General features: G+C 40.8%; 1 protein-coding gene across 4 annotated transcripts in view; it reads right to left on the bottom strand.

The window, feature by feature from the left end:
• The window catches only part of LOC131458298 (protein turtle homolog B-like), a 93,049-nt gene extending 79,929 nt beyond the window's left edge, over positions 1-13,120 (bottom strand). For all 4 annotated transcript variants that reach the window (XM_058627279.1, XM_058627281.1, XM_058627280.1 and 1 more), the window contains exon 1: positions 12,823-13,120. In XM_058627279.1, the coding sequence (XP_058483262.1) occupies positions 12,823-12,886 (64 nt within the window). In that variant the 5' untranslated portion in view covers positions 12,887-13,120. The remainder of the gene's footprint in view (positions 1-12,822) is intronic.
• Positions 13,121-14,255: the final 1,135 nt, after the last annotated feature.

Below are 14,255 nucleotides of genomic sequence, written 5' to 3'. Positions count from 1 at the left end.
TCGTCTCTGATTTTGTCATGTCTGAGGACAAGGAAGTGTTCAGAGCTTCTTATCTCTTGTTGACTGGCTGGAATTAAGGTCAGATGACTGGGGGGGTGGATCAGCAGACACGAGAGTCCATGAGTGCTCACAAATGAGCAAGAATACAACTCTGTGATTGAAACAAAAGCAACATTTGGATCCTTTTTATTTGGAACATATTTAGTTGATCCAAACTGAATATTGATCCATTGTCTCTTTTCAAATTCTACGCGAAACACCTGCTCAAACCCTCATGCTGTCTCAAAGTTAGAGAGGATTTCACGCTGAAAGGCTTTTTGAACACGACAGACATAAATTTTACATACATACAAAGAAACTATATAAGAAACTAGATGGAAAGAAAATAGTGAAAAAGCATAATAATGTCCTCCTTTGCAGCTACAAGAAATGGTTTCTCTGTATATCAATCATTACAGGCCGAATATGTGCCGCTGTATTCTTGTCAAGGATGATGCACACACACACACACACACACACACACACACACACACACATTCTGCATCTGTTCAGCAGGCAGCATGCATTACAAGCCTCGCCGTCTTTTCCCTCTAAAGAAAATGAGAACAGGTCACGATAACACACCACCTCTTCCAGTATCAATTTTGCATTCTGGTGTGAAATAGTAGTTGTTGTTTTTTTTTTGTTAAAACGATAGAAATAGACACTCTCTCACTCTGGCAGCATCTAGACGCCGTTAGTCTGAGAAAAACACTGCAGCCCGGTATTTATAGTATTTATGATTAAGGCAACACCGATCACTGAATGTGTATAAATACACCGTATTCGCCGTCTTTTGACAGTGAAAATCAATCATGTTCAGAATGTCTGGAAGATGCAGTCAAACACTGAGCTTCAATCTTAATTTTTAAACCTTTCACTGCAATCTCGGGACAATACAGTGGAAACTCACCGTGGGTTTACAGTCATTTGTTTGTGATGAGCATTTATTTAGTAGCCTTCATGCGGCAGTCTAATAGCAGACACTTGAGAGAAGTACTGGCAGCACTTTTATTATCCAAAACCTACCAAGAGGGTACTAATCAGGCATTAAACAATAAAAGCAGTGAGCGGAAAAAAAAAAAAAAAAAATGCAGCCTTTGTGAATTTGTAATTGCATTGTTTTAAATTTTGATTTGGAAATGATTCATTGTTCAACCCTACCCACAGTTCTCTGAGAGTCCAAACAGTAATCACTATATATTTAATGTAAACTGAAAATGGCACTTCCTGTATTTTCCTGTATAAATCTATGTTAGTAAAGATTAAATCTAAGTCTAATTTGGGGCTTCATCATTAAACGAAACCAAAATTTACTTTGAATGATTAAGTTAATTTAAACAGAATGGATAGCGGGATTGGAAGTCTGGTAATTACCACAACAGAAAACACTACAGTTGTAGAATTAGAATAATGACTTAGTCTAGTAATGACTAATGACTAGTGGGAGCTGTTGAGTGCATTTTTTTTTTCTATCTTTGCCATTACATAACTGCTAACTAGGCTATCATGGAGTGTAATTTGGGTTGGTGTCCTTTGATCACAATCCTCAAGTAAACTAGTTTTGAAGATACATCTGAGATTGTGCATCAGCTCAGTGTGTCATCATTGTTCTTCGTCATTGATTTGCAATGTGTTCTGTGTCCTCCACCCGCGATTGTGCAACTTCTCCAATAGAAGTGGATTTCTCAGTGTTGTGCTGCAGTTACAAGTGAACAAGCTGACAATAAACCATTGAGTACAATTCTCTGCTACAAAACTACAAGGTTTTGGTTGAGCAGCGGAGTGATGTCATCATCCATGGTGCCTTTTGATAAGTCACCATCATGATGCCACACACACATAACATTATTCAATTGTCTCTCATATTTTTACTTTACTAGATGATTTCCTCCAAGTGTGTGTGATTCTTTCTTCGAAACAAACTCCATTTTGTGCACAATCTTTTCAAAGTCTTGATGCTGATGATAACGTGGTGCTGATGTGCCAAAAGATTAAGCATTTCCTTATTTGTGAAGCCCAAACCAAAATATAACTTCACAAAATGCTCCACTTTTCTCGTCTCGTCACAGGGTGAGTAATAATGATTTTATTCTCGTAATATTACGACTTTATTCTCATAATGTTACATTACATGTCATTTAGCAGACGCTTTTATCCAAAGCGACTTACGACTTTATTCTCGTAATGTTACAACTTTATTCTCATAATGTTACGACTTTATTCTCCTAACATTATGACTTTGTTCTCATAACGTTACAACTTTATTTTCGCAATGTTACGACTTTATTCTCATAATATTACGACTTTATTTTCTTAATGTTACGACTTCATTCTCATAATATTACGACTTTATTTTCTTAATGTTACGACTTTATTCTCATAATATTCCGACTTTATTTTCATGATGTTACGACTTTATTCTCATAACATTACGACTTTATTTTCGTAATAATACGACTTTATTTTCGTAATATTACGACTTCATTTTCTTAATGTTACGACTTTATTCTCATAATATTATGACTTTTTTAATATTAAGAGTTTATTCTCGTAGTATTACGTGTTTATTCTGGAAAGATTTTTTTTTTTCAATTTGGCCCTAATACGCTGTCGTACAATACAAATCTGCATTGTGCTCACCGCCTGAAGTTTATGTCACATGGACCAGACGCAGAAAACAGCAGGCATTCACTGCAGCTCGTATAAATCCTTAAACACTGCTGCTGCCATACGCTCAGTAGTGAACCATGTAGCATTCACTGACTAAGCCCTGAACACCAATGTAATCAGTCTGTCTACTGCATTTACGTTTATAACCATGTATATAGCTTTTTTTCCTCCGGTTTTGCAGCGTCAGGGTAAAAAAGCTTAAGATCTTGAGATGAATTTAAACTAGCACGGCTGAGGGAATCATATGTCTTTATCCAATGAATGTTTAATGGGTCTGGAGAAGCTGGTGTGGAGGAAGCTGACTGTGCTGCATCAGAAGGCTGGGCTGTAAAATGAGACAGGGCAGGAAGCCAGCCAGGTCAGGAAGGCTGGGCAGGATGGAGGGAGTGTAATGGAGTACAATATTCAGGGGAGAGTAACCAAGGTGTGCGTGAGCAGGAAGTGTCACTAAAAAAAAACGACACTATTTCAAACCTGCACTGTAATCAGGACGATTATTTGGTCAAATTGGGCCACACGCAATTTCAATTTCAACTTGACACTGCTAACTGCAAGTGAGGCAGACTGCTCCGATTGGTGAAGTCAGTACACTTTGTTGACTCATCCATCACACCGACTCCCCGCCTGACACTGCCAGGTACTGTGGGTGAGAAGCACAGAAGTAAAGACGCACTAGAATGTGGACACTGAGATTTCGGAACAGGAGTTCGGAAATACGCAGTCAGCTCCAAGAAGAGAAGGCTTTCCTTTGAGCACTTTGGATTAACGTGACTGGCTGCAGACCCGGACTAGAAGCAGAGTGCGTTTCCCGCTGTCCAAACAATGTCAGGACTGCTTCAGAAAGTTTATCACAGTGTGTCATAATAGTAAAAAGCAGAAGGATTTGCCTTCAGCCTCGTGCCATGTGATGGCAGCAGAATTGTCATAGACTGAAAGTGGGAAAACAACCATCTGCTATCTTTTACAAAGAGTCTGCCCTTTGAAAATCATAATTTTGACTTTACTTTACTACATTACTTAAATCTGAAATACTCAGTCATCAGTCCTGCAAATATTTCAAAGCATAGCATTGTTGATCTACAAGCCCAAGTGTGAACTACTAGCAGATCTTCCACCTAATAAACCCACAACTTTATACTACAAAACTGGTATTTCTTTGGAGGACAGAGCGAGTACAAAACACTACATCTAGAAGTGAACGACGGCTAAATGATTAGAGTGTATAATAAACAGTACATTTCAAAATTCATATTACAAAGTGACAGAATAAATCACATGGAGAAGTCTTTCAACAGAGAGCTCATACAGTCATATTGTGTGCGTTTCATTATTTAGTAGCTCAACACACCACAAGCTTCTATTACACACTTTGATATTTTGATTACAAAGTAATGTTTGAACTATAAGGCTAATAAGACTAGTCACCTGCACTGCAGGACATTATCGCCGTGTTCAGCAATAAAACTCAACACCGCAACTCCAATTAAAAAGTTTCAGCCTGTCCATTATATATGGAGCACAAGCGCTTGCTGGCATAGTCACATATACAGTATCAGACCAAGGGCAAACTGAGAAATGGAAATGTATTCAATTGAGAATCTCATTAACGTCATCTTGTATGGAACTCAGTATTGAAAGGTAGAAACAGCAGTGATGTCCCAGTCTCCTCCCAAGTTCCTTTTTAGCCCCCAATCCCTTTAACTTTATGTGTCTAGTGATTTGAAGTGATGATATTAATTAGGGAAAACCTAATTTCTCATGAGCTTGATTGCGTCGATAAAAGTTAAATGGAGAATGGTGTTTTTTTTTTTAAGTGAGGTGACATAACCCGCGACGCCTGCAGCGCAAAATGTCACGTGTAAGAGAGTCGTTAGTAAAACACAGCGTTTATCTTCATGTGAGTCGAGAGACAACTCAAGACATAATGTCTTTATGCTGAAATACACCAGTGGACCCAAACTGGTAACTGAAGAGACACAGAGAGGCAACACTAAATCATCAGCAAACATCCTCCCTCACTAAGACAAACCTCTGAGGGTGGAGACAAATCCAGATGCACACTTAGACCTTTAAACATGAGATGTTTTTATTTTCAACCTGTATCCAGTCAGTGTAGTTTTCACTGCGATATTTTTGATATATTTAGAGAGTTGGGAAAACGCCTGTACATAGTTTCCGCTTTTTGGACATTGAGACAAAAAAGACTCAAACACATGTTATTTTAAATATGTTTTACACTGTTCAAATTTCAAATTTAACACACACAATCTGATGTTCATGTACAACTACAGTGTTTTTTTCTTTTAAATTGTTAATACACTATTTTCAATTCAGAAACGGAAGCTATTGCAGCAAATGAGAGACATTTAGCTTGAGAGGACGATACTCTTCCGTAGATGTTTAATTTTGCCGGAAGAAAACACTCCGATTCATTCTGATTCGTCTGTTCTCATTCATGTCACATGGACACATACTGTATCAGATATACATGAGCTACGATTTACTGTCACAACACAACTCTAGATGTGAGTCACTTCAGCCTGGTATTCTTATCCAACCTTATTGATGATCGCAAACTTTAGAAAAGGAATATAAAGTAGAAACATTCCTCAAAGGAGGAGTGGTAAGAAAGTGGAAGACGCCATCAGTCTGTCTGACTCCGACATAAAAGCATTAATAATCATGTTGCGCATGTATATTCTTCTATATATCCCTTGTTCATGTAAAATTGTTCATGTAAAATTGTTGTGAAATGTTTTATAAGATGTGAATAGTGGAGAAAAAGACTCTTAAGAATGTGTCTGTAAAGCTGCTAAAACTTTGTCATTGTTCAATAAACAAATAATTACAAAAAATAAGAAATTGTGTCTTCATGATGTACTGAAAAGAAACACGCCAAAGCACTGTGGACTGCTCCTAGTTTGTGGAACAAGCCGCTGCTGCACATTAGGCAGGCTTGCTCACTTCCTGTTGTTATATTTACTGTGCCTTCTCCGGTGCACGTTATTGCTGAGTGCGTCTTAAGTTTTGTCTGAACGCGAGATGTGCTCCGTTTGCGTTTTATCTTAAATGCTTTGCATTATTACTGTGCAGCACTTTGGTCGACTGTGTTGTTTTAAATGGGCTTCATAATTAAGTTGCGAGAGATTGGACGTACAGCATAACTGACAGTGATCTACAACAATCAAATTCTCCACATGAAGCACCTCCTTCCCCTCAGTTCCCCCCCCATCTGTTCATCCAGCCGAGCAACTCCAACAGGCCACCGCACTGAACCAAAATGGAGGCTGCTGACAGCTCAGGGGTCTGATTTCATCTGCCAGTCATTGTTACATGGCCCAAATACCAGGTTGATTGACATCTCAAGCTCAGAGACTTTAATGAATTGGGCCATTAGCCCCGAAGCAACACTGGTGCCACTTTTTGTTTCCCTCAGTGAGAGAAGGTTTCCCCTGTAGGTGAAGCAGTAACTGTCCATGAGCCAACAGTAAAAACAAGTTAAGCTAGAGTATGATGTCATTTCCATTGTTTTTACATCGTGTCAAGGACTATCTATACTTATAAAAGGCTAATCTACAACAAGAATGCCTTAGTTTTCAAATCTTTTACTGATCATTTTAGGTGGTTCCACTTCTCTTTTATCCGATCATGTCCCTTTGTTGTGTTGGCAGTGTGTTTTGGTTCTGACGTCTTGCTGCATGATTATTTTGGAGGCATTTCTCTGTAAACTGGCAGGCAAATTGTTTTGTCACTTTCTGAATTTGTTCTGCCGCGGCCAACACAGCTGCTGCACAGATGAGCTTGTATGTTTTGGATCATGTGCAGATCCTTTCTTTCTGCACACTGGGCCCTTTCCTTCACTTTGGTCATCGCAGTCTCATCCCAGTCATGAACCTTTGCAGCTCATTTCTGGGTTTTTTTTATTCCCAAGTTACAACCTGGACATCTAAGTCTTATTGCTGATGGATGGCTTGCTATTTGTGCTCTGTATTTCTGCTCTAGAAGTCTCGTGCCTCGTTTCCATCAAGCAGTACAGTGCAGTCCAGCTCGCCACCACGTATCTTACGTAAATTACGTAGCTATTTATGTAATACGAGTCAGCTACATAAATATTGTGACATCATACGAGGAGAAGAATGCGACACAGTAAACAAAGAGATATTTGTCGCAATAATTGGAAAAAGGCTGCACCAAAAGAACATCGCTGTAGAAGCCACACCACTATGCTTGGTACCCCAACACAAGAGTGCTAAAAAACTGGGATGTATGGCTCGGTACTACTTTATAGAAACTTTTGATTGATGGCTTGAGAGATTGGTGCCATTGTCACTGACTCTTCTTCTAGGCTATTTCTTCATGTACAATCTATGCCATGTCCAAAGTTCCTAAATCCCAGAACTACAGCGTATTATTCAGATTTTTTACTCCATTGTTATTACTGTACAGTAACAAATGAAGACAGAAACCCCTTTTAATGGTTGACTTTATAGGTTGTCGTTGCTCAATGTGAGAGACCTGATTCCAATGACGCCAAAAATCACATCAAAAATTCACCGAGGCTTTCATGCATGGCAGTGAAAACTTCTGGGGCGGCCTGGCAGCATTCCAATTCGATATGACGACACTGGTTTTCAATCTAATGCAGTATATTTATGTGCAGTACTACAACTTAAATCAGCACCAGATCAATAAAACTCTAGAATTCTGGAGAGAGGTCCGGGGAACAGGCAACCCACTGTGAGAAAATGCTCAACACCCACACGATTTAAATCCATGCTGTTAATGAGACGCGAGTCTCCCTTTTCTTGGTCAGCAGCTTTGTTTTTGCCAGGCAGCCACCCACTTACAGGGAGAGCACTCATTAAGTGATCATACTGTAGGGATCATCAAAAAACAGAGACATGAGGAAAGTTTCTGGGAATAAAATTAATTAGGCTCCAGTGCTCCTTGGCAGCTCCATTTACACACAGTTTACCCAAAAATACACATTCTGACTTGGGAGAAGTCAACGCTAAATCACAAATGTAAAAGGTTTTCTCGGGTCCCAGGGCTCCAGATGAATTTTTATTTTCAGCCAGATAGACAAAGAACCTTGGTGATGTTTGCACTGAGGGATCAAACTGTAGTCTGAGCAGAAATGCATCCAAATGTAAATATAGCCCAGAAGCGTTCACCTGCACAAGAGCAAACACTGTACACTTCCTATCAGAGGACCAGATCAACACAAATAACCTCAACTCATGAATAAAACTAAATGGGCTGTTTGTAACATTACTGTAACCACTCGAGCAAAACAATATACAGCAGATAGTAAGGTGCTTTCAGGTCACGTTCATACACTCATGATACAGCCTGAGATCAAACCAGCATTGCACCACGGTTGTGTACCTTCAACGTCATGTGTCGCCAAAGTAAAAGTTGACATGTTGCTCAAACCCTGGCACACAGTGAAGTGTCTCTGACGCCAGGATGCTGACAGCGCTGTCAGCACCGGACACCAGAGCTGAGAGCATCTGCAGCTGCCAACAGATAACAGTCATGCAGCTCTGTCTCGTGCTGTCTGGCGTTGTGCTGCCCTCCACTTTCACCACCTATGTATCTCCATTTACATCGTACAGTGTGAGCAGGGGTGGGGGGGGGGGGGTCAAAGTCTGAATCAAAACTCAGTTAGTGAACGACTAAAACAATGAGCAGAGGACACACCTCTTACATAACTTTAAGGACATTTCACACACAAATGTACAAAATGTATCCAATAACCTTGCATAGATAAAGGTTATACATTCCCCAGTTTAATGATTATTTTTTTTAATGACCTTAAAAATTGACACTTGACAGATTGATTTGACTTCATGCCACTTACGTGGAACCAAGATCTGTCAGCAAACTGTACGTAGAATGGCTGCAGTTGCATCTCTGTGAATTTGCATAATACTAATACAGCCGACGCCACATCGCTAGATATTCACCGCTTGTTTGGCTTCACTTGGTACCGTGCTGTTATAAATACACTAACACGGCTGAAGGAGCTAATTAAGAGGCATAAGTAGAGCACACATCTCAGGTCGGTGGGGTCGCAGCATTCCCACCAGCCAACGTGAAACAAAAACAAGCCAGAAAAACCACGTCGGAATTCAACGGAAGCAGCTCAGATGTGGAAAAAGCAACCGCACTCTTAAATCACAGTTCAGTTAGTTGAGAGATCAATCAAATGGCAACTTGCTCAGCAGTCTCCACTTGCCGTGTGTGAACTCTTGTATGCATTAAGTAATAACATTGAATTATTCCAGAAATGTTAAAGTGTATTCATCAACTGCTGTAGAGCAAATACTGGAAGTTAGTTCACCAAGACAAAACTCTGAATACAGAAGGTTAGGAGGGTCCACCTTCATGATGATGTTGATATATTGTGGCATTTCATTGCTGCGTCCATCTATGATTGACGTTTGATTTGCTTCTTTCACTGAGAAGCTGAATGTTGTGGTCAGTGGACACTCCTCCCCTGCTGTATCTGCCATGTTCACTGCTTTTTCATGCCATATTTCAAGACATCAATTCTGGGGGGGGATTTGTAAGATACACACACACACACACACACACACACAAACAACCCACCTACTGGCTTGATCATATTTCCAGCCTGCTGGAAATTTGAAGCTGGCAGAAAACCCAAACAAGATTTCAACAGCAGTCCAGCAGAGAGAAGAACAGGCAGACAAAAAAATAAATAAATAAAACGAGCAAAGATCACAGACAGCACTGCAACAAATACAGCAGCTGACCTGACAAGACCAAGACATGACACCTGGTTTTACCCATCATTCCCTGTCTAACTTTTCTTGCATTTTTATAACCAAATCTGGTTTTGAGGGAGTCCAAGTGAATCATCAAGTAGCGTGTGACCCCCTTTCACTTGTTAGTCATGCAGGGAAAACTCACTTTGCTCTCACTCACTGATCACAACACAGCAAGTCATGGAATGTGAACTTTCACAGCTTAAAACATTCCCATTTCCACTACCCTGCAAATATCACCTCAGTCCTCAGCCCTTTTGGCATATTATGTCACATGTATTTATAAAGCAACCAAGTGGCATTTATCTCACAGCTTAGTCATAATTAGTCCAACTAAGTCTGGGGCAGACGGCCTGTTAGCGGGCATATGTTCACATCCTGGTTAAAGGCATGGTGCTCCCTAAGGGGCTGGCTACGTGCTGACATGTGTGTGTGTGTGTGTGTGTGTGTGCGTGAGTATGACTGTTGTGTGTCTGTGTGTGTGGGGGGAAGCATATGAACGGGAAACAAGTGTGTCTGCGTATGGCAACAGACGGTTGCTGTGGAGCGCGTCCTGAGCTTCCATTAGCACAACCCACTGTGCTCCCCTCCCTCAGCTACCCAGCCATTCTGAGAGCGGCTACTTGAAACCTGGAGGGAACCAAGTTCATCTGTGTGTGCAGAAGAGGAGGATGACATGACAGAGAGGAGGGAGAGAGGAGAAGAGAGCAGAGGAGAGGAGAGGTTGGGGGGTTGTGAGTCAGATGGGAAAAGAGACGGGAGGGAGGGATGATGATGATGATGATGAGGGAAGGTAAGGAAGGGAGGAAACCAGAGAGGAGCGGAGCACAGACAGGAAGAGAGACAGTCTGGTTTTGGTCCAGAGTTCTCACTGGTAAAAAAAAAGTCGAGCCATTTGCCAGCTGCCAGTTTGAGACGGCAGCACTCAGCCAGAAGGATGCCTTGCTGTTGGCTGATGTGTTCGTCTGTGTTTGTGCGTCTGTGTGCACACATGAGTGCTGAGGGGGCCATGAAGCCCAGGAAGAGGATCATGTGCATAAGCTGTTTGAAGGGACAGGCTGAACGGAGCACAAATAAGCACCGCCGCAGTTGCTCCACCTCAGACACCCACATGTTTATGCTCATTTCTGCCAAGTTACCTGCTGTGCAAGCCGTGGAGGAGAAAGCCACTTAAATACATCTCCCCAAGTCTCGTTGTCCTGTCCTGGCAGACGATGCTCAGGTGTAACTAACTGTCACAGATCAGAGGGATGTCACCAAAGTTCATTCAGATAGAACTGCGCCGTTTTATTTCCTCACCAGATCATTTCTTCATCATCTAATCAGTGGAGCTGAGGCTCAAAGTGAACCCTGTCCCAGTTTCCTCCATCTCACCCCTCTCTTCTATACGAGTGGTGAAAGTGAAGGCGGCAGAGGCAGCAGAGGGATTCAGTTCACAGCTTTATTTGCTCACCATGTCTCCTTATGACCATGTGAGACAAACTGTATTATGAATAAAACTATTTCCTCCAACGTTGCTTCAGCGCAAGTTGAGAATTTAGATCAGAAAGTTATTGTGTTATCATTGAGCATGGCTTGTATTTCTTCTAACAGGATCCAAATCTTCAGACTTAAACCACTGTCCCAACTAGGGATGGCTAGATACACTTTGTGTCCAATACCAATATCAATACCACAACCATAAGCATCTACAATAAACTCTTCTTTTTTTTTAATCCCTTTAACCAAAACTAAGCTGCTTTACATTTGTGCTGACACATTGTAGCCATGACCAGCCATGTCAAAAGCAGAGCTCCAACAGTATTAACATATTCCGCTCCCAACAAGAAAACAAAAAACAGAAATCATAACTACATACATAACTCCATTTAAATGCCACAGCTAAAAATGTTTTAGAAACAAATCACATGACTGTTTTGCTGGTGTCACATTTAAGTTTCATGGATCATGTATTATTCTTTTTCCAATATCTGATCCAGTGATTTTTTTTTTTAAAGTATTGGAAAGATATCGATACTTGGGCTGATCAATAGTTTTAAAAGAAAAGTGATTTTGACAGATGTTGCAATTGCAAACACAATTCATAATTACATTACATTACATGTCATTTAGCAGACGCTTTTATCCAAAGCGACTTACAATAAGTGCATTTAAACATTTGGGTACAAATAAGAGCTAGAAGTAAGTAAGAGCTTCAAGTAAACCAAACTATGAAGTGCTAGTCGTAAGTGCGATGTATAGGGTATTTTTTTTTTGTCGTCGTTGCACATAATTGATGAAACTACTACTTTTTTTGGTTTTCAACTCCTGCAGCACTGCAAACTTTCTAGCGCACTTGATCGTATTGAGATTTCAGTTCTGCGATGAATTGTGCAGCCCCAATGATTGCCTTTACCATTTTTATTTTATTTCATTTATTTTGGCGTCAAAATTAAGAAAATATTACGGGAAAGTCAATTTTTTTTGTAACATTTTAACTTTTAGACCAGTCTATGTCCTTAATTCCTCAACGGATGACCTCACTGATAACGCCCCCCTCTCTCTGACGTCACCACGTCACGAAGGCCAACATGTCTTGTCTGAAATAGCTCACGCGAGCAAAGTTACATGATCACAAAACAGAGTCGGTGTGCTTCACATAATGCAGTTTGATGCAGCACCGGCTCGGGGAGGTGCTCCCTCTAGCGGCCGGAGCAGCTCGTGGCAGCACTTCAGCACGGACAGCTCCCCCAGGAAGAGGCTCGTTTTTTTAATGACATCCACACCAACGCACCACACACTCATCACAGCTGCACCACCATCTCCTGCACTTCCTCCTCCACCATCACTGCAAAATGTCCTGCAGCTTACACACACACACACACACACACACACACACACACACACCCTGCCAGCAATATGTGAACCTGAGACAGCCCGAGACAACCGCCCTGCATCTCCATCATGCAGCACACAGTGAGGAAAACACCTCCTCCTCTTCTGTACATAGTAAAAACCAAGTTTAATATATCGAGTTATTCATTTCCATCGCGTTTAAAGCTCATTGAGGGAGGGGGGGAAAGGGTGCGTTGATGTCATCATCATCATCAGCAGCAGCAGCAGCAGCCGACCCGGCTCCACTCAGGTGTGAACACACAGATGAACTTCACGACGCAAAGAGTGAGACATTTTTTTTTGAAAACCACATACATTTAAAAGACAAGCGAAGAAAGAAAAAAAGATTTGAAAAAAAAAACAAGAATAAAGTAAAAAAAAAAATAAGAAAAGGAGGTGAAAGTTGATGGAGGAGGACAGAGAATTCTGCACTTCGACTCACCTTGAGCGGCCGTTCCTCGGGTGCTGAATACACTTGCTATCAAAGTGGCCACATACCAAATCATAGTACTATCGCCGGCCAGAAATAAACCTCATCATATCTCAAAGTGCCCCTTTCTGCGAAGCTCTCATCGCCGAAGTGGCCGGAGGACAAGCTGAAGCGGCCCGGTCTCCTGTTCTCTCGTTAGCCGAGCCCTGGACACTTTTCCATCGGCGCTTTCCCCTCTCTCTTCCCCTCTCCTCCGCTCTCCTCTCGCATCCTGAGACGGATCACCTGCGCCAATGGGACGAGAGTAGACGACGACGCCGTGAAACCAAGTCGGAGCCTTTAGACCGGCGCGGGTCCCGCCCCTGCGCGCGACTCAGTGGCGGACGCGGAAGAGTTGCGGCCGCTGATTGATTCACTGAGCTGTCAGTTATAACCGGCGGTCGTGGTGCGTTCAACACCTGTAAGAAGAATCGGACTTTTAGTTCATCTTCACTTCAAATTTCATTGTAGTCACTCACGGGGCACAGAAAGATAAGTCTCCTGTGCTGTGGTCGTTATTAAGAGCATTTACATCTCGATACACAAAATGTACAATTTTAAAATAGTTTTTCATTAAATGGACAATTTATGAAAATATGGTGCCCATATGTCAAGTTTCCAGAATCAGAACTTCATCCTGATTGAATTGTTACAGTGATTCATCCAGCTAAATGAAAGGAAATATAAAGATATTTGAGAAATAGACCATATATACATAGAATATAAATACAGTTAAACATAAATAGTTGTATAAATCACAATTCATCATTGTTTATGCTGATTGTGTAGACCAGTGTTGTGCTGAGCTCTTACTAGTTTGTTATTATTTGTTCAACTTTATTTATCTGTTTGTATTAACATATGACAAAGGTGGGATCATCACCTGAATATATACATGTTACATCATTTTATAATATAAAACAGTGGTGACACTACCAAAAAAGTTAATATCAACCATTTTAAAGACATCATCTCTGTATTAAAACAACAGGATGTTCCATCAAGATGTTTAAAGGATGAGATGTTACCGTTTACACTTGACAACAGCAGACAGTTGTCAAATTAAAACCACATTGGAATTGGTTTCATGCAACAAATGCACTTCCAATCTGAAATGCTTATCTTGGGGGAGACATGTAAATATCCAACAATCCACAAAAAGTCTACAACATACGTTTTATCATAAGTGAAAAAGTAAAACAAAATTATTAATTTGCCTGAAGTTCTCCTGTTTTTACTATTTTAAAATTGTTACTAATTTGTCTTTTTTCCACATTTTGGTCCAAGTTCAATCCAACAGGTGTTTGGATTTGTACAAAGAAGATATGGTTTGAAAAGTTTGTAACACTATCAGTAATTATAGAGCTGTGTTTGGACATGACATGCAGAGTCCTGTAAGAATCAGA

The sequence above is a fragment of the Solea solea genome, chromosome 4 (genome assembly GCF_958295425.1).
Source record: "Solea solea chromosome 4, fSolSol10.1, whole genome shotgun sequence".
NCBI classification, from domain to species: Eukaryota; Metazoa; Chordata; class Actinopteri; order Pleuronectiformes; family Soleidae; genus Solea; species Solea solea.
Note: the sequence above shows the minus strand (reverse complement) of the source record. Positions and strands in the feature narration are given on the sequence as shown.